This window comes from Ovis canadensis, chromosome 1 (assembly GCF_042477335.2).
Source record: "Ovis canadensis isolate MfBH-ARS-UI-01 breed Bighorn chromosome 1, ARS-UI_OviCan_v2, whole genome shotgun sequence".
NCBI classification, from domain to species: Eukaryota; Metazoa; Chordata; class Mammalia; order Artiodactyla; family Bovidae; genus Ovis; species Ovis canadensis.
The window spans coordinates 157,198,094-157,219,907 of NC_091245.1; the positions used below are offsets into that span (position 1 = coordinate 157,198,094).

Sequence of the window (21,814 nt, forward strand, 5' to 3'; positions counted from 1 at the left end):
CATCAAGAGGCTCTTTACTTCTTCATTTTCTGCAATAAGCATGCTGTCATCTTCATATCTAGAGTTATTGATATTTCTCCCAGCAATCTTCATTCCAGCTTGTGCTTCATCCAGCCTGGCATTCCTCATGATGTACTCTGCATATAAGTTAAATAAGCAAGGTGACAATATACAGCTTTGATGTACTCCTTTCCTAATTTGGAACCAGTCTCTTGTGCTGTGGCCAGTTCTAACTGTTGCTTCTTGACCTGCATACAGATTTCTCAGGAGACAGGTCATGTGGTCTGGTATTCACATCTCTTTGGGAATTTTCCATAGTTTGTTGTGATCCACACAGTCAAAGGCTTTGACACAGTTGATAAAGCAGAAATATATATTTTTTGTGGAATTCTTGTGATTTTTTTATGATCCAGTGGATGTTGGCAATATAATTTCTGGTTCCTCTGCCTTTTGTAAACCCAGTTTAAACATCTGGAAGTTTATGGTTCACGTACTGTTGAAGCCTGGCTTGGAGAATTTTGAGCATTTTTGTTAGTGTGTGAGATGAGTGCAATTGTGCAGCTGTTTGAACATTCTCTGGCATTGCCTTTCTTCGGGATTGGAATAAAAACTGACCTTTTCCAGTCCTGTTGTCACTGCTAAGTTTTCCAGATTTGCTGCTATATTGAGTGCAGCACTTGTACAGCATCATCTTTTAGGATTTAAAATAGATCAACTGGAATTCCATCACCTCCATTCAGTTCAGTTCAGTTCAGTTCAGTTGCTCAGTCTTGTCCGACTCTTTGAGGCCCCATGAATTGCAGCACGCCAGGCCTCCCTGTCCATCACCAACTCCTGGAGTTCACTCAAACTCATGTCCATTGAGTCAGTCATGCCATCCAGCCATCTCATCCTTGTCCTCCCCTTCTCCTCCTGCCCCCAATCTCTCCCAGCATCAGAGTCTTTTCCAATGAGTCAACTCTTCGGATGAGGTGGTCAAAGTATTGGAGTTTCAGCTTTAGCATCAGTCCTTCCAAAGAAAGCCCAGGGTTGATCTCCTTCGGAATGGACCGGTTGGATCTCCTTGCAGTCCAAGGGACTCTCAAGAGTCTTCTCCAACACCACAGTTTAAAAGCATCAATTCTTCAGCACTCAGCTTTCTTCACAATCCAACTCTCACACGCATACATGACTACTGGAAAAACCATAGCCTTGACTAGATGGACCTTTGTTGGCAATGTAATGTCTCTGCTTTTGAATATGCTACCTAGGTTGATCATAACTTTCCTTCCAAGGAATAAGTGTCTTTTAGTTTCCTGGCTGCAGTCACCATCTGCAGTGATTCTGGAGCCCCCCAAATAAACTCTGACACTATTTCCACTGTTTCCCCGTCTATTTCCCATGAAGTGATGGGACCAGATGCCATGATCTTCGTTTTCTGAATGTTGAGCTTTAAGCCAACTTTTTCTCTTTCCTCTTTCATTTTCACCAAGAGGCTTTTTAAGTCCTGTTCACTTTCTTCCATAAGGGTGGTATCATCTGCATATCTGAGGTTATTGATATTTCACCAGCAATGTTGATTCCAGCCTATGCTTCTTCCACCCCAGCGTCCCTCATGATGTACTCTGCATATAAGCTAAATACGCAGGGTGACAATAGGCAGCCTTGACGTACTCCTTTTCCTATTTGGAACCAGTCTATTGTTCCATGTCCAGTTCTAACTGTTGCTTCCTGACCTGCATATAGTTTCTCAAGAGGCAGGTCAGGTGGTCTGGTATAGCTTTGTTTATCGTGATGCTTCCTAAGACCGACTTCATACTCCAGGATGTCTGACTCTAGGTGAGTGATTACACCATTGTTGTTTTCTGGTTCATGAAAATCTTCTTGTATATTTCTTCTGTGTATTCCTTCGACCTCTTAATATATTCTGCTTCTGTTCAGTCCATATCATTTCTGTCCTTCATTGTTCCCATCTTTGCATGAAATGTTCCCTTGGTGTTTTAATTTTCTTGAAGGGAGCTCTACCTAGTCATTCCCTCTATTTCTTTACATTGATCATTGAGGAAGACTTTCTTATCTCTCCTTGCTATTCTTTGGATCTCTGCATTCAAACGGGTATATCTTTCTTTGTCTCCTTTGCTTTTAACTTCTTTTCTCAGCTATTTGTAAGGCCTCATCAGACAACCATTTTGCCTTTTTGTGTTTGTTTTTCTTGGGGATAGTCTTGATCACTGCCTCCTGTACATGTCACGAACCTCCATCCATAGTTCTTCAAGCATTCTGTCTATTAAATCTCATCCTTTGAATCCATTTGTCACTTCCACAGTATAATCATAAGGATTTTATTTAGGCCATATCTGAATCGTCTAGTGGTGTTCCCTACTTTCTTCTATTTAAGTCTGAATTGTGCAATAAAGAGTTCATGATCTGAGCCACAGTCAGCTCCCAGTCTTATTTTTGCTGACTGTATGGAACTTTGAGGAAACATTAGCATTCATTCTCTAGCCTCTTCATTTTTCTATGTCTTCTTATTTAATCAATATATCATTCAAAATATGAAATGTTATGTATTCAGTATATCAAGAATACCCTGATGATCAGTATTTTAATTTTAACTTTATTTTTACCTTTATACAAAGCCAAATAAGACTGTTTAAAAATATTTGTGATTATTAGGCTAGCTGCAATTTTCAATGCATAGTAAAAGAAAAATAATAAAAATTGTCTTAAAGAATGTTAAAGATCACCAGCCAGAGATCACCAGAAACCTACCAACAGTCTAGCAAAATCATACAGAAGACGATTTGAATCTTTGGTTGTACATAAGAAAGAGTTAGGAGAGATTTGTTAGAGAATTTAGGTTTGTTTTAAATATTCTGAGGATTTCCCTGGTGGCTCGGATGGTAAAGAGTCTGCCTTCAATGCAAGAGACCTAGGTTTGATCCCTGAGTTAGGAAGATAATCTCGAGAAGGAAATGGTATCCCACTCCAGAATTCTTGCCTGGAGAATCCCATGGATGGAGAAGCCTGGTAGGCTACAGTCCACAGGGTCACAAAGAGCCGGATACAACTGAGCAACAAACACTTTCAGTATTCTGAAGAGGGTTCTGAATTAGATTCTGGCAGAATTGGGGACAATTCAGTAATGTGTATGCTGATAATTTTTACCTACAAAGCACAAATATTAAAGCAGAACTAGACCTGCTATTATAAAGACATGGGGTTAATCATGCTAATTTCTATAATTGCTAAACCTATTAGTGTCTTTTAGAGCTGGTCATAGAATAAACTTGCCTTTTCTTTTGCCACCCGCCAAGCATAGAGTGACTTTATCTGATTATTTTTTAGATTCTAGAGAATTGTTTGGAGAAGGCAGTGGCACCCCACTCCAGTACTCTTGCCTGGAAAATCCCATGGACAGAGGAGCCTGGTAGGCTGCAGGCCATGGGGTCGCTAAGAGTCGGACACGACTGAGCGACTTCACTTTCACTTTTCACTTTTATGCACTGGAGAAGGAAATGGCAACACACTCCAGTGTCCTTGCCTGGAGAATCCCAGGGATGGGGAAGCCTGGTGGGCTGCCGTCTATGGGGTCACACAGAGTTGGACACGACTGAAGTGACTTAGCAGCAGCAGAGAATTGTTTATGACTGTTGAGATTATTCAAGGTGAGCTGTAAGATGCCAGTTGTTAGCTTCCATAGTCCTTTTCACTTTCTTCGGGGTCCAAAATGGAACTATTACATAAAAATGCCCAGAAAGTGTATACTTTCTGGGCAATTTTAGCTGTTTATCACATTTCAGTGTGCATTATTAAGCAAACTTCATCTTCACGGAGGAACACAATTGAATTGCCTAATTTTTATTGTTTTACATGACAAATATTATACTTGATGGCCAATTAAAAATAAAACCTCATCTATCATGGTTTAATATGTAAATGGTTAGAAGGCAGAGACCAGATCTATTTAAATTATTTTTTCTAGCATCTCACATACTATCATTCAAGTATGTGAAGTTAATTAAAACTATCTGATGATAATACCGAATGTTCCTCTAGGGATGCAGACCATTCCTCAGGGATGAATGAAGAATGAAAAGTGAAGAGGGACATTTAATACCAATTTGCATCAAAATAAAAGCAAACTGATCAAATTGGGTGTGGTCTTCCTAAACACCTATGAATAGTGATTAAAGGATCTCAGTAAATACGTCCAGAGACAATAGATTATGACTCTATATAAGTCCACATGTACAGTATGCATGATGTGGAAATTCTGTGGATGCAAGTGGGGGAAACTAGAAAGAAGAATTGGAAAAGTAAAAAGATGATGAGTCGACTTTGTGGGACATAAATTTAGAAATTCCGTAAATTTTACAATGTTCCTGATTATGACTAATTACAAAGACTGGCCTGAATAGAGGAACAGCTTTTGGATTCCTAGAGCAGAAGAGATGCCATTGTTTTCTGTGGCAACTGACAAGAGTAAGTATACATTCCTGCACTTGGGAAGTTATGACTGCACCTGAAATAAAAATTTTGTGTTATTGTGGAAAGGTAAGTTTGATGAAAAATAAGACATAAGCATTAAACACATAGCGCTAAGGAGCATAATGAGAACACGTTGGACGAGGAATTATGTTCCTAGAGCTAAATGTTTTGATTCTGTAACACTACGACATACAGTTTAGTAGGACTCAGCCTATAAAATATGTCACAGCAACATTCATTGCTTTATAAAATATTAATCTTAGATTTTAATGTCATAGATGGAAAAGAATTTCTTTAAACTTGAAATTTAAGAAAATATAGACTTTTCACTGTGTACCACAAGTGATTTCAAATTTCAAATAATAGGTAATAGCATGTGTTGCACCTGAGCAGTGGAAAAAGTCACTCTTTTTTAAATGGAATTTCCAATTCATCTTACTATTTTATATAAATCCCTTTAAAACAATAATATTTTATTTTCCTGATTCAATTGTTAGATGAATAGATTGTATGAGTCATATTTTGTTTAATTCTCAGTAGGAATATGTTATCTCCACTAACAGAAAGAATTATGTAAAAGCACGGAAAATAAGAAAATAACCAAACATTCAATTTCTGTGTGTGATATTGACACAATTATGTAAAAATCAACTGTTATTGAAAATGAAAACACAAGAGACAGATTAGTAGAATATTTCAGGATAATGAGTGTTTTGATAAAACATTTTAGTACTGTGACACTGAACGGCCGATTGGATAAATAAGAGCCCAGGTTTTAAGTGTTATGTGTATGTGTGTTGTAAGGTATAAATATACATAATCATTGAGCCATGAAATCTTATGCTATCAATAATATTTGTTTAGTAATTTTATTGTGTAACATTGCCATGATTTGCCTATACAAGAAGTAACTATTCACACATACACAGACATCAACTTTTAAAACAGTACCTAGTTTAAGTTATAGAAGACCCCCTGCTTGTGAGCCTAAACAAATTCAGTGTGAGAATTTGTGAGAAACCTAGTAAGAAAAAAAAGAGAGGAAAGGAGGGAGGAAGGAATGGAGGGAGAGAGTGACTTAGGAAGATTCAGTGTTGAAACTGTGTGTTTAAATGAGATCAATTAGGTTAATGACTAAAAATAAGAAACCCATTATGTACTTTTAATAGCCAAAAAGCTCCTGGATTCATTTCCATAATAATTTAAGGAGTTAAATGGTCAAATTACAGTCCTGATCTTTACCTTCTTGAGGTTCTTATTTCCATTCTCGTTAACATGCAAATAAATAATACAACTAATCCTTTTTCTTTTTAACATGTTATATTAAAATTTTGTATTTCTAAAGAGTTTCCTTTCTTATTTTGGTCTTTTAGAGAGAATTGCTTTGTTCCTAGAGGAACTGAAGTCTTGACTATATATATCTACTATTTTCTGGGACCATCTCTTGTACTTGATCATTTCTACTTTGATTCTACTTGTCTCAATAAAATAGAATAAAAAATAAAATTCTGTTTATAGTAGGAGAGATTGAATACAAATGAGCTTGGAAGCTTTGATTATTTTTTGTTTGTAACTTTATTTCTGAGGAGAGCATGGCAACCCACTCTGGTATTCTTGTATGGAAAAGACCATGGACAGAGGAACCTGGTGGGCTACAGTCCATGGGGTTGTAAAGAGTCAGGCATGACTGAAAGTTTATTAGACATAAAGGTGAATGTTACAAGTTGCATTTTAAAGTAGCATCTCTCACTCCTCTGGCATCTTAATCTATAAAGTGTTGGTTTTCTAATTATCTTATCTACCACAAATTTTCTATGGTACAGAAGCACAGATATAAATGGAGAACTGTTAAAGGTGAAATGAAAATTATCTTTAGATTAAATTTTCCACATAAAATAAAGTTGTTTTGATTAACAAAATGCCAATTTATGCATGAAGGTGCTTTGGAAGTGTGTTTAATAGAACAAAGCTCATAAAATATTTACATGCTAGAATCATAAAATGATCTATGTGTGTGTATGTGTGTCACTTAGAAAAAAATACAGTTAATTGTATTATTAAAATTGGCCTAATGTACAACCTCTATTTTTCAACTTTTTCAGGGAAAATGCATTCATTTAGTATATCACCCATAGTAATATCAGCACATGCTGGTCATGAGTTAATTTTCTATATATGTAATGGGAATGTTTTATTTAGTCCCTGCAGTACCAAAATGTTAAAAGTAATAGAATCACCAAATATTTTAAGTGATCTAGGTTGCAGGAATTCAAAGTGTTACTGTAAAATTTATATTATTAATAGAATTAACATTTCTTGTGTTATTAAAGCCCAGTGAAGAAGAATGTATATATTTGTGAGTAGAGATTCCATAATTTAAAAACATAACAAATTCACAGGCCAAAATAATATAGTCTCAAGTGGTCTTTCTTGGATCAAGCTTATCATAAAATAGGTATGTAAAAAACATTGTATAAGTTTTAACATTATTTTAAGCATAGAAATTAATTTCATGAAAATATGTCAAAAAGGGTCCCCAAATGATATGATCCAGGTATAGTATAGATGTTGGTGTATGTTTTGAAGACAACTTTAAGTCATTTTAATATAGAATAAAAATTGGATAATAAAATGAGACAGAAATGATTTTGGCAAGTAAAAACTAATATTGAGAAAATACATATAAATCATTAATACCTTGTATTTTAAACTTTCAATTTAATAACTAATTCCATTTGATAAATCTCTTTTCCTTTACCTTTTCCTTTTTTTATTGAATTATGGCTGATTTGGGTTTCCCTGGTAGCTCAGATGATAAAGAATCCACCTGAGCTCTGGGTTTAATCCTTGGGTTGGGAAGATCCCCTGGAGAAGAGCATGGCAACCCACTCCAGTATTCTTGCCTGGAGAATCCCCATGGACAGAGGATCCAGCGGGCTACACAGTCCATGGGGTTGCAAAGAGCTGGACACGACTGAGAGACTAAGCATAGCATGATTGATTCATCATATTGAGTTCATTTCTATTGTACAGCAAAATAATTCAGTTATACATATATACATATATATTTTCTTTTTCATATTTTTATTAGGGTTTATATAGGATATTGAATATAGTTCTCTGTGCTGTACAGTAGGTTCTTTTAGTTTATTCATTCTCTGTATGATAGCTTGCATCTGGTAATTCCAAACTCCCTATTCATCCCTTCCCTAGCCCCCATTCCCTTGGCAACCACAGATCTGTTCTCTATGTCTATAAGTCTGTTTCTGGTTTGCAGATAAGTTCATTTGTGTTGTATTTTAGATCCCACACATAAGTGCTACCAACTGGAAGATCAGGATTGACATATATACACTATTATGTGTAAAATAGATTATCTAGTGGGAAGCTGCTGCACAGCACAGGGAGCTCAGCTCAGTGCTCTGTGATGACCGAGACGGGATGGGAGAGTGGCAGTGGGGTCCACTGGAGAGGGGATCCATGTGTACATACAGCTGATTCACTTCATCCTACAGCAGAAACACAACACTGCAAAGCAGTTATTCATGGAAAAAATAGATATGTCTATTTTTAAAAGATAAAGCGGCTTATTTTTTTAAGAGGCTGCCTATTCAAGGTCCCAGTATTTTCAGATTATGCTAGCCCTATTTTCTGAATGAACTATAATACACACAGAGATATTTTTTAGAGAAAAACATATGGTTAGAAAACTAGTATAATCTATTGATATATTCAGCTTTATTGTATTAGCTGTTAATATATCAGCAGATATGGTTTTTACTATCTGGGTTCATAGACTTTTTTTTTCTTTCTTTTAAATCAATAGGCTTTATTCTTTAAAGCAGATTTTGTTTAACAGAAAGATGGATTGAAAAGCAAAGTTCTCATATACACTGGTATCCCATCTCCTCACAGTTTCTCCTATTGTTAATCTTTTGCATTATTATAGTATAATTTTTACAGCTGATGAACTAATGTTAATAGATTATTGTTAATTAAAATCTATAACTTACTTTATTATTCATTATTTATGTTGTATAGTTCTTGACCAATGAATAATGCTTGTAGCTTTATTTATAATATCATAGAAAATAATTTCACTGTCCTTAAACCCTTGTGCTTTACTTCTTGATTTCTCTTTTGCTCTCCCAAATTCCCTGATAATCACTGATATTTTAATTGACAGTGGTTTTGCTTTTTTCTAGGATTTAACTTAGTTGGAATTATATAGGATATAACCTTTTCAGACTGTCCTCTTTCATTTAGCAACATGCATTTAAGATTCCAATATATCTTCCTGTGACTTGATAGCACATTTCTTCTTACTGCTGAATAATATTTCACTGTCTGTATGTACCTGCTGCTGCGAAGTCACTTCAGTTGTGTCCGACTCTTTGCAACCCCATGAACTATAGCCTACCAGGTTTCTCTGTCCGTGGGATTTTCCAGGCAAGGATACTGGAGTGGGTTGCTATTTCCTTCTCCAGGAGATCTTCCCAACCCAGGGATCAGTTACTTCTAATTTCTGGCAATTATGAAAATAACTACTGTATATATTCATAGGTAACATAAACATAAATTTTTGACTCCTTTGAGTAAAGTTATTTGAATTTTAATTATAACACATTTTAGTGAAAGGGAAATAAATTAGGTGAATATAAAGAGTAATATGTTTCTCTTGTACTACATATATATTATTATGGGAAGGCATGTTAGTTTTCAGGAAGCTGCAAACTATCACCTAAAGTGGCTGAACCATTTTGCATTCCCACCAGCAGTGAATGAGAGTTCCTGTTGCTCTAACTACTCATCAGCATTTGGTGGTGTCACTCTTTTGGATTTTGTCCACTCTGTATAGTGTGTGGGTTTCCCAGATGACTCTGTGGTTGAAAGAATCCACCTGCAATGCAGGAGACGTCAGTTCAGTTTCTGGGTCAGGAAGATCCCTTGGAGGAAGGCACAGCAACCCACTCCAGTAGTCTTGCCTGAAGAATCCCATGGACATGAGGAGACATGCAGGCGAGAGTCCATAGGAACCCAAAGAGTTAAACACTACTGACTAGCCTGAGCACACACACACAGGCAAGTAATGTGTAGTGGTATCTCATTGTTGTTTAAATTTGCAATTCCATAATGACATTTGATGCTGAGCACCTTTTCATATGCTTATTTTCCTTTTGTGTATATATTTGTTGAGGGGTCTGCTTAGATCTTTGATGATTTTTTTTTAATTGGGTTGTTTTGTCTTTCTTTTTGTTGAGTTTTAAGAGTTTTTTGTACATCTTGGAAAGCAGTCATGTGTCACATCTTTTCAAATTACTAAAATCTTTGTTAAAAATAGAAAATCCATTCCACTGGATCAATATCTTTACTTTGATTCAAATACTGAATCACTCAAATAAAATAGGAGGTATCTTTACATCTCAAGTTCACAACAATTTAAAATTTTTGAATAATAATTTAAAAGCTAATATTTTGTCCATTAATCTGTCTCTTGAAAGTAATTGTGCTTCTTTATAAATGAGAGCTGGTAGCTCAGCTGGTATAATTCCTGGTTCAATTCCTGGGTTGGCAAGATCCCCTGGAGAAGGGATAGGCCACCCACTCCGGTATTCTTGGGCTTCCCTTGTGGCTCAAATGGTAAAGAATCTGCCTGCAATGCAGGAGTTCTGGGTTCAATGCCTGGGTTGGGAAGATTCCCTGGAGGAGGGCAAGGCAATCCATTCCAGTATTCTCGCCTGGAGAATCCCCATGGACAGAGGAGCCTGACAGGCTACAATCCATGGGGTCCAAAGAGTTGGACACAACTGAGCGACTATGCACATACACAGAAATGAGCCCTAGAATCTTTCAGATAAGTAAAATAAATAATACTTTAAAAATGTGTGTTTTAAAACATCTTTAATTTTAAAGACGAATGCTAAAGTATATTTTTCCTATAGAAAAAAGCTTAGGGAGGAAACATTACCCTTAAGTATCTGCATATTTTACTTGTCAATAACTACTGAAAAATAATTTGTAGATGAATGACTCCATCCCTATATTTTATATACTTCTGCAAAACTTCCTCACTTGATTGCATTTTGAAAGAAGTAAGAAGTAACTCATTCATATATTCATCTAACCTTTAAAGAACTCTTCCAACGTAGTAAGCATTTTGTTAGGATCTGACAACACACAATTGAATAGGTTAAGGTCTTAGATTTTGATATTCAAAATGTGATGAATGAAGAAGACGTGAAAAAATATATATTTTACTAAGTACAGTGTTTTATAATAGCAGTATATATCCTGAAATAACTTAAATCTAATTATTTACTGTTCCCTGTCATTCATCTGTGTGTGTATATAGTAACATATGGTAAACATATGTTTACCATATTATATGCAATAAATATTATATTACTGTATGCATAAATTTACGGTTAGTAAATATGATATTGTTACAGTTGGCTTAGTTCGATAGTTCGAAGACATCTTAAAAACAACATGGAAATTATTACTTTGCAAAAATCTGAGTTTAACATATAGTATAAAGCAAGTGTGAATTAGTAATGGTAATAATAATACATTTCTACTAACTCCCTAATTTTTTAATGTTTAATTGGTATAGTACAATACATTATATCAGTAATTTTAAAACAGAACATCATACACATCCACAAAATATTGAAGAAAATTATAAAATATGTCATTCCCTTTTCTGAAGAAGTGAAGCAGGATGAAATGCAGCTCACATTGCACCTAGACTGGAAAATAGAGAGATTATTTCCAAAGCAAGCATGGAATTACTGTACAAGTAAACTTTGTTTAAAATGTATTTCTTATCTTTTTGAAATGAAAAAGTAGAACCAAGAAGAAAATCTACAAATAACCTAAATATGCTGTTGCTGCTAAATCACGTCAGTCGTGTCTGACTCTGTGCGACCCCATAGATGGCAGCCCACCAGGCTCCTCTGTCCCTGGGATTCTCCAGGCAAGAACACTGGAGTGGGCTGCCATTTCCTTCTCCAGTGCATGAATGTGAAAAGTGAAAGTGAAGTCGCTCAGTGGAGCCTGACTCAGTGAACCCATGGACTACAGCCTACCAGGCTCCTCCCTCCCTAGGATTTTCCTGGAAAGAGTACTGGAGTGGGGTGCCATTGCCTTATCTGAACCTAAATATGGACAGGGACAAAAAAAATTTCTTGGCCACACCATGCAGCATGTGGTATGTTAGTTCCTGTGACCAGGGATAAACACATGTGCCCTGCAGTGGAAGCATGTAATCCTAACCATTGGACCGCCAGGAAAATCACTGTAATTCTTTATACTAACTTGGTAAAGACATGCATTGAAAGGCTTGGACTACTAGTCATATCTGGATTATAAAAAAGATTAATGGAATAATATATGCATAAGTTTGAATACTATTTTAGAATATTACTATCTATTGTGCATTGTGTTGCTACTGAAAATTTCCCATTTATTTTAATATATGAATAAAAGAAAAATATGTTTACATTGGGGCTGTAATTATTAAATATTTTGAATAAATCCTGGTAACATGATTCTTAAAATTAAATCAGTTTTTGAGATAACTACAGTTTTTTGGTTTCTTTTTTGGTCTTTTTTGTTGGCTAACAGATTTCTGAGTAAGAATAGGAGTTTTATACTAATTTAAAGATATTTCTAAAATGTTATTGATAATTTGATAACAATATTGAATGAGCTCCTTATGGACACAATAATGTGAGCAATGAAAATATAATAGGAATCGTAATGATAGAGATATTTGTTTTTAAGTAAAAATCTCATTAACGCCCAAGTGATTTTTTGTCTTGAAAAAAGAATATTTAAGAGTCTCGTTTGGGATAGTAATCACATTATTGTAGTTTTGCTGTGGTAAAAATGTAATTTTGAGTACATAGAAAACTTGAAATACTGACAGTTCATGAAATTATAAATTAGAATTTTGACTGATTCTATAAAAGAAAAGCCTCTTCATAATTGAGTACTTCCCTTGTCAAAGTCAGTTGAGGAGAGAAAAGTCATTTCCTTATGTGGTATATACATTAAAAACAAATTGTCACTTGTATAATCATGGAAAGTTGTTATCTAATATTATCTAATGTAGAAAATTTATACCAGGAAAATAATCAGCAGTATACAATTAAATTAAATATGTGCTAAGAATAAAAGCCAATCTAAGTTTCGTGACATGAACATTTAAGATTAATTCTATATACAAATGCAGACCTCAATAACATTTCAAATAATCACTTTTTAAAATATTTTAACATTTATGAAATTAAAGTGATAAGGAAATAAATTTAATGTGTTTCTTCATTTAATAATTTATGTATTAAGCACAGATTCTGTATAAAGCACTATGCTACACACTGAGGATACAGCAATGCTTTTTAAAAATTGCACATGGGTGAAAAAGAGAAAATGCAACAGAGATATCTGACCTAATATAAGGGTAATAAATGTTTTTCCACAGTAAATGATGTTTGGGTTAAGGTTTAAAAGAGTTCAAAAGACAAACAATCCTCCCCAAATGAAGCATTTCACACAATTTGTGTAAAGTTAAGATGAAACATGTTCATTAAAGTACATGGAAGAAAATGTAATTACCTGGAATTCAAAGAGTGAATGGAGTGTTATAAAGTATGAGAGTAAAGACCTGTGTAGATCGAGAGAGGACTTAAAGGTCATGCTGATTATTTTGCTTTTAATCTTAAGAGTGAAGACTTAACATAAAAATTGATATCATCAGTTATATGTTTGAGAAAACAATTTTGTTTAGTTCCAGAAGTACAATTTAGAGGTATAAAAAGTTGACACAGGAGGAGACCATTTACTGTTATGGTAGACTAGATGAAAGAAAGGTTGTGGAGCTATAAAAATGAAATGAGTAAATTTCAAAATTAATTATAGATAAGTTAACCAGACAATGGGGTCCCAAAGAGTAAGACATGACCCAGTGCCTAAGCACAGCACAGCACATTATACGACTTGATTTTGCTAACTTAAAGATTATTTAGTGATCTTCCTAAAAGTTTAATGATTATTTAGTGATCTTGCTAAACATATTATCTGCTTTTACATTTGCCTATAATACAAATTCTGTATTTTGTATCTAGAGGGAATGCTGAACCATGCTTCAAGAGACTGTATGTTATACAAATTCTCACCTCTAATAAACTGTGCTGTGCTGTGCTTAGTCATGTTCGAATCTTTGCAACCATGCCAACTGTAGTTCACCAGGCTCCTCTGTCCATGGGGATTCTCCAGACAAGAATACTGGAATAACTTGCCTTGCTCTCCTCCAGGGGATCTTCCCAAATCAGGGACTGAACCGAGGTCTTCCACATTGCAGGTGGATTCTTTACCATCTGAGCCACCAAGGAAGCCCCAGAATACTGATTGGGTTGCTTCTCCAGGGGATCTTCTCCATCCAGGAATTGACCCAGGGTCTCCTGCATTGCAGGAAGATTCTTTGCCAGCTGAACTACTGGGGAAGTTCCTCTAATAAACTACTTAGAATTAAGAGAAATGAACTTATATTCTGTTTTCCTCTCTTCTAGCAACTCCTTGCTACTATGTATTTTACCTTGCAGAGGCAGATACTGGGGGGACTCCCATATCCTTTTGATATACACCATTCCTGTGCACTGAGTAGACCAGGAGTCCCAGGAAAATAACACCCCCCAGAAATCCTCAAACAATCTATAATGAGTATTGGTCAATATTCCCTAAATACTCCTCTCCCTTATCCATCAAGTGGAATGACTTTTCAGCCTTCCCAAATCTGTCTGAGTTTCACAGCAGGACTGAATGGCAAGTGCCTATGGTGTAATCAGCTCAGTAACACACGCTTGATCTACTTCCTTCTATTCCTGTCTTTCTAATGCACCCTGAGGTCACTCTCCATAAAAGAAATATCTCAGGGTATGTTTATAAGGATTCTATATTTGTCAGGATTCTACAGAGAAACAGTACCCAGTCCGAGATGTGTAGGCTGAATTGGTGAGTTAGAGACCCAGAAGAGCTGATGACTTAGTTCTGATTTTGAGTGGCTGTGGCATGCAGTTGCTTGAAGAAGGGCTTCAGTTCCCAGCCAGGTATTGAGGTTGGGTCACAATGATAAGAGTACAGAACCCTAGCCAGTAGAACAGTAGTCAGTGAAAAGGCCCTGACCCTTTGACTTAGCAGAAAAAAGAATTCCCAAGAAGAGGAAAAGTAGTGAAATAAGTGAAAATATTTATTAGGAGGAGAAAGAGTACAGGTGTGTGAATAGACACATGGTGGACTCAGAGAGACAGTTGTGCCTTCGTGGTGGTTTCAGTCACTTTATGGGGACTGTTTTTTTCCTGGGTTTCCTTTTCCAGTCATTTTGATTTGCCTGGTTGTGAGTCTGCATTTGCTATATCTTAGGAACCTCCCATTTATGGATACTCATCTCTTAGCCAAGATGGATTCTAATGAAGAGGCTTATGGGTAGTTGACATCACTATGAGGTGATACCTGCTCCCTTTTTGACCTCCAAGGAGCTTTTCTGCACTTGTGTAGTCATGGAGGTCACCTTGACTTTGAGAATGAGGAATGGTCTTTTGTCTCCTACTTAGGCAGGGCCCAGCCTCCTCCATCATCCTGCTTTTATAGAGTTTCTGCTATTATGGATTTCTGTCCACAAGGGAGAAACTGTTCTGCCTGGATGCCACCTATCCCCTGCCTCAGTTCCAGTGTGAGTGCAAAGGTCTTGAGAAACCAGAAGAGATGATGCTGTAGTTCTAGTCTGAGAGTCAGTAGGCTCAAGTCCCAAGAAGAGCAGCTATTTCACTCTGATCTGCAGAAAGAAAAAGACTGATGTGCAAGCTCAAATGCTGTCAGGAAGAATTCTCTCTTATTTGTGGGAGGGTCAGCCTTAAAACTAATCATTTAAAGAACTAAGATAATGGCATCCAGTTCCATCACTTCATGGCAAATTGATAGGGAAGCAATGGAAACAGTGAAAGACTTTATTTTCTTGGGCTCCAAAATCACTGCAGTTAGTGACTGCAGCCAGAAATTTAAAAGATGCTTGCTCCTTGGAAGAAAAGCTATTACCAACCTAGACAGCATATTAAAAAGCAGAGATATTACTGTGCTGACAAAGGTCTATCTAGTCAAAGCTATGGATTTTCCAGCAGTCATGTACAGATGTAAGAGTTGGGCCATAAAGAAGTCTGAGCACTGAAGAATTGATGCTTTTGAATTGTGGTGCTAGAGAAGACTGTTGAGAGTCTCTTGGACTGTAAGGAGATCAAACCAGTTAATCCTAGGAAATCAACCCTGAATATTCATTGGAAGGACTGATGCTAAAGTTGAAACTCCAGTACTTTTGCCACCAAAATATGTGGTGGCCAAATACTTTGTGAAGAGCTGACTCATTGGAAAATACCTTGATGCTGGAAAAGATTGAGAGTAAGAGGAGAAGCCGGCAACAGAGGATGAGATATTTGGATGGCATCATGGACTCAATCCAGTGGTCGTTACTTTGAGCAAACTCTGGGAAATAGTGAAGGACAGGAAAGTCTGGTGTGGTGCAGTCCATGGGGGTCACAAAGTGCCAGACCTAACTAAGCGACTAAACAACAATAGCATTTTTGTTCTATTCTGGCCTTAATTTTATCAGATACAATTTACCCATATTATGGAGAGAAATCTGCTTTACTCAGTCTACTGATTGAAATGTTAATTGCTTCCCAAAACACTCACTAGAACACTCAGAATAATGAATGTTTGGTCAAATATCTGGATACACCATGGTATCAAGTAGATATGTGAAATTAATCATCACAGATACACACAGAGGTACACTTTGCCAACAAAGACCTTTTAGTCAAAGCTATGGTTTTTCCAGTAGTCATGTACTGATGTGAGAGTTGAACAATAAAGAAGGCTGAGCACCAAAGAAGTTGTTTTTGTGCTGTGGTGTTGAGAAGACTCTTGAGAGTCCCCTGGACTGCAAGGAAATCAAATCTGTTAATCCTAAAGGAAATCAATCCTGAATAGTTTTGGAAGGACTGATGATGAAGCTGAAGCTCCAGTATTTTGGCCACCTGATGTGAAGAATTGACTCCTTAGAAAAGACCCCAATGCTGGGAAAGATTCAAGGCAGAAGGAAAAGGAGAAGGGGAAGACAGAGGATGAGATCAGTTCAATTCAGTCGCTCAGTCATGTCCGATTCTTTGTGACCCCATGGGCTGCAGAACACCAGGCTTCCCTGTCCATGGCCAACTCCCAGAGCTTACTCAAACTCATGTCCATCAAGTCGGTGACACCATCCAACCATCTCATGCTCTGTTGTCCCTTTCTTCTCCCACCTTCAATTTTTCTCAGCATCAAGGTCTTTTCAAATGAGTCAGCTCTTTGCATCAGGTGGCCAAAGGATTAGAGTTTCAGCTTCAGAGTCAGTGCTTTCAATGAATGTTCAGGACTGATTCCCTTTAGGATGGACTGGCTGGATCTCCTTGCAATCCAAGGGACTCTCAAGAGTCATCTCCAACACCACAGTACAAAAGCATCAGTTATTCAGTGCTCAGCTCTCTTTATGGTCCAACTTTCATATCTAAGCATGGGTTTGACTAGATTGACCTTTGTTGTCAAAGTAATGTCTGCACTTTTTAATATGCTGTCCAGGTCGGTCATAGCTTTTCTTCCACAAATCAACTGTCTTTTAATTTCATGGCTGCAGTCACTGTCTGCAGTGATGACTGCAGAGGATGAGATGGTTGGATGCAAGTGACTGCAGAAGATGAGATGGTTGGATGGTATCACTGACTCAGTGGGCATGAGTTTGAGCAAGCTCTGGAAGATAGTGAAGAACAGGGAATCCTAGCACACTGCAGTCCATGGGGTCATAAAGAATCAGACACCCCTGATTGAACAGCAACAACAGATACACATGCTAACAACTCTCTTTCCAAGGATCACACTTTTCTGATCTTCTGTAACATTTTTCTCTGGAACTGAAGCTTTATTTTTATGTCAAAATGAAACTGAACTTTGTATGTGTTGTTGCTGCTGCTGCTGCTGCTGCTGCTAAGTCGCTTCAGTCGTGTCTGACTCTGTGCGACCCCATAGACAGCAGCCCATCAGGCTCCCCGTCCCTGGGATTCTCCAGGCAAGAACACTGGAGTGGGGTGCCATTTCCTTCTCCAGTGCATGAAAGTGAAAAGTCAAAGTGAAGTCGCTCAGTTGTGTTCAAATCTTAGTGACCCCATGGACTGTAGCCCACCAGGCTCCTCTATCCATGGGATTCTCCAGGCAAGAGTACTGGAGTGGGCTGCCATTGCTTTCTCCTTGTATATGTTACATATGGTCAAAGTTTAAAATATGATAGCCCTCATTTTCTCAGAATCATTCTGGTTCATATTTGTTTCTCTGTATAATTAAACAGATATTTCCTCTTCACTTTTAAAAGTGTTCTACTTGGGCAAAATTATATGATCATCATGGTAACTGGTTCCATTAATATGATGATGGTAATAAAAATTTGAGTATATTTCAATTCTTTATTAAATTATTTTTCTGCTGCTGCTGCTGTTAAGTCACTTCAGTCGTGTCTGACTCTACTGTTTAAAAATATGACAATATACATCATATTTCTTTGAAGTAATTTTTCTTCCTGGTTTATTTTATGCTACAGTATTTTACCATGGTATACATGGCATGCCTATTTATAAATGGGATATTATTGTTGATTGTCTTCAATGTATTTTTTTCTTTAGAGGATTTAGAAAAAAATGTATTTGAAAAGTATAAATAATTTATAAGTATGATATAAGGCCTTCCATGGGATCTTCTTTACTGTTCTCAGTTCAGTTCAGTCACACAGTCGTGTCCAACTGTTTGCAGTCCCATGGACTGAAGCACACTAAGCTTCTCTGTCCATCACCAACTCCTGGAGCTTGCTCAAACTCATGTAAATTGAGTCGATAATGCTATTCAACCATCTCATCTTCTGTCATCCCCTTCTCCTCCCACCTTCAGTCTTTCCCAGTATCAGGATCTTTTCAAATGAGTCAGTTCTTTGCATCAGGTGGCCAAACTATTGGAGCTTCAGCTTCAGTATCAGTCCTTCCAATGAATATTTAGGACTAATTTCCCTTACAATTGACTGGTTTATCTTGCTGTCCATGGGACTGTCAAGAGTCTTCTCCAACACCACAGTTCAAAAGCATCAATTCTTCTGTGCTCAGCTTTCTTTATGGTCCAACTCTCACATCCATACATGACTACTGGAAAAACCATAGCTTTGACTAGATGGACCTTTGTCTGTAATGTCTCTGCTTTTTAATATGCTGTCCAGGTTGGTCATAGCTTTTCTTTCAAGGAGCAAGGGTCTTTTAATTTCATGGCTGCAGTCACCATCTGCAGTGATTTTGGAACCCAAGAAAATAAGGTCTGTCACTGTTTCCATTGTTTCTCCATTTATTTGCCAAGGAGTAATGGGACCAGATGCCATGTTCTTAGTTTTTTGAATGTTGAGTTTTAAGTCAGCTTTTTCACTCTCCTCTTTCACTTTCCTCTTTCTTTTTATAATTTCAGTTCATTGTTCTCTAAGGACAAATCAGAATACTTTCCTGAATTAGACAAATAACCTAAACAGTACCCAATTGATTGATACTTATTTAATTGCCATAAAAGTCAGAGTATGAATATAACCTAAAGATAGTTCACAACTAAGGGAAAGGTGAGAATAGCTGTGACTTCATGGAGCATTCATAGCTTATTTTGTTTATTGTTGAAGATATGGAAACAAAAGGAGAGAGTTCCATGCTGACTGGGAGCCACACAAAGCTAGGGCCAGCAATGTCTCATAAAGGAATGAACCTGTTTACACTCTTTTTTCTAGTTTATTTTCCTTTTTATCTATGTAGTATGATTGATTCCATAATGTAATTATGATGTAAAAACAGTGACTGATTGGTTAAAGGACATTACATGACATAACTCGGTGGGTATGAGTTTGAATAAGCTCTGAGAGTTGATGATGGACAGGGAAGCCTGGCATGCTGCAGTCCATGTGGTCGCTAAGAGTCAGACACTACTGAGGAACTGAAATGACTGACATGGCATAAAAGTTATAAATATAAATGTCTCAAGGTATTTTTGTATCTTCTTGCACCAAGGATGATTTTATTGTTAAATGGAAATAACTTTCTAACAATTATGTTAACAACATTTTAATATTTATTGATGTTCTAAATAGCTATTTCAGATAATTTGCTAACTGTGCCTTATTTATTTTTTTAATTTTTTAAATATAAATTTATTTATTTTACTTGGAGGTTAATTACTATACAATATTGTATTGGTTTTGTAATACATCAACAAGAAGCAAACTGTGTGATAAGGGGGGCATTACTGCATTTTCAAAAAGATTCTGCATAATTCTTGTGAGACAGTGGTCTCAAGTTATTTTAGGGTTTCTTACTGTGAGTCCTTGGTATTCCTGCAACAATGAGAGTGTTGTTATTCAAATGTACATAAATGCATTCAGTCCATAATAATAGTATTCATAGCCATCTATAATAGTTGAAGAAACAATTGTATGAAATGCTTGATATTCATCTGAACTACTTTTGCAATTTCACCTTTAAATTCAGATTTCAGAAATAATACAGCAGTGGCCCTCATAAGTACTCAGATATTTTTGTAAGCTTTTCTTGGATGGATGGTAGCTTCTTAAACTTCAGACCCTATTTCACTAAGAGACCTTTTATAAATATATACAATTATAAGAAATGGCTTGAACATATACCCTGATATATAGTTATTAAATATATAGCTTTACATGTGTTTAATGACCTTTCTTAATATTCCTTTTTTTTTTCTAGATACACCATCAGTTAAGATTATACCATCTACTCCTTTTCCACAAGAAGGACAGCCTTTAATTTTGACTTGTGAATCCAAAGGAAAACCACTGTAAGTGATTTAATGAGCAATAAAAATTTTTACTTTTTATCCTATCTTGCTTTGATTGCAGGATTTAACTGCAAAAATCCACAATTTATGTCTTTTCTTGCTGGGCAAAATGATCTCAGAAAAGAAATCCCCCTGAACCATGTCTTCATTAAGTGTCTGTGGAAGATTGGTCTTGTATTTTATCATTTAGTGAAATTTCTGGGAAGATTTCCAACCGAGATCCCCCCCCCTTTTTTCCCCACTATTTCAATTTGAAAGGAGTATAGACTTCATCAATCACTGTTTTCACATCATCAGATTGATAGAAGTCACATATGCTGAATTTAATTCTCTCATGAAAAGCTCTGAAAACATTGAATCCTCAAAATATGTCCATGTTTTAGTTACATGGAAAATCATTTTCATAAGAGAAATCAAATCTACACTTTTAATGTAACCCCATGAGACATAATTTGTTGATGTGTTATAATTGGAGCTAATGTGAATGAAAGGGTCAGAGACTAAATATTTTCAATTAAAAAGAGATTTCACTTTTAGCATAATGAGTTCTAACATCGCTTTGACTCTAAAATTTTATGTTTGACATTCATGTTTATAGAAAGTTAACTCTTGGAAATATATCAATAGAAAATATATTAATAGAAAATTCAAGTATGGGATGTCAAATAAGGATTATTTCTTTGGAAAGTGCTCTGATCACTCTATGGTAACACTCTACTTGGAACTGAAAGTCATTTATTTGATCTTCTAAGATATTTCCATTGATTTGCATTTCTGTTTAAATTATAATGGGAGGTATTTTATTGTTCTCTGTATGTAACTATAGGCTTCCCAGGTGGTAAAGAATCCACCTGCCAATACATGAAATGCTGGTTCCATCCCTGATTCAGGAAGATCCCTTGGAGAAGGAAATGGCTAACCACTCCAGTGTTCTTGCCTGGGAAATCCCATGGACAGAGAAGCCTAGCAGGCTACCGTCCATGAGGTCTCAAAGAGTCAGAAACAACTTTGACTAAACAACAACAAGAAACATATATAACTGTATGGGATAGTTTTTGTGCAAATCAAACTTATTTACTAAAAATTTTTTTCTAATAACATTTATATTTAAGTGTAGATTTCATAGTAACACATGTGAAACTTTTCTAAAGTAATTTTAATACAGAAGCCTGAAATTTCAGCTTCCTGAATTTTATTGTCTTATATTTTTTAACACACTATGTGAATTCATGCTTTTGTTGTTACAGAATTACAGAATTGATATTTTAGAACTCTTCTCTCTTCCAGTAATTATTTTCTAGAGATTAAAAATATACTGACAAAGAGCATTTTGCCAATTTAACCATTTTTTCTTTAAAGAAACATTTTAGTAGCTCTACTC

At 36.2% G+C, this 21,814-nt stretch overlaps 1 protein-coding gene across 3 annotated transcripts in view; it reads left to right on the forward strand.

Moving 5' to 3' along the window:
- Window positions 1–21,814, forward strand: part of CADM2 (cell adhesion molecule 2) — a 1,299,579-nt gene that overhangs the window by 1,126,751 nt on the left and 151,014 nt on the right. For all 3 annotated transcript variants that reach the window (XM_069578719.1, XM_069578709.1, XM_069578730.1), the window contains exon 6: window positions 20,343–20,433. In XM_069578719.1, the coding sequence (XP_069434820.1) occupies window positions 20,343–20,433 (91 nt within the window). The remainder of the gene's footprint in view (window positions 1–20,342; window positions 20,434–21,814) is intronic.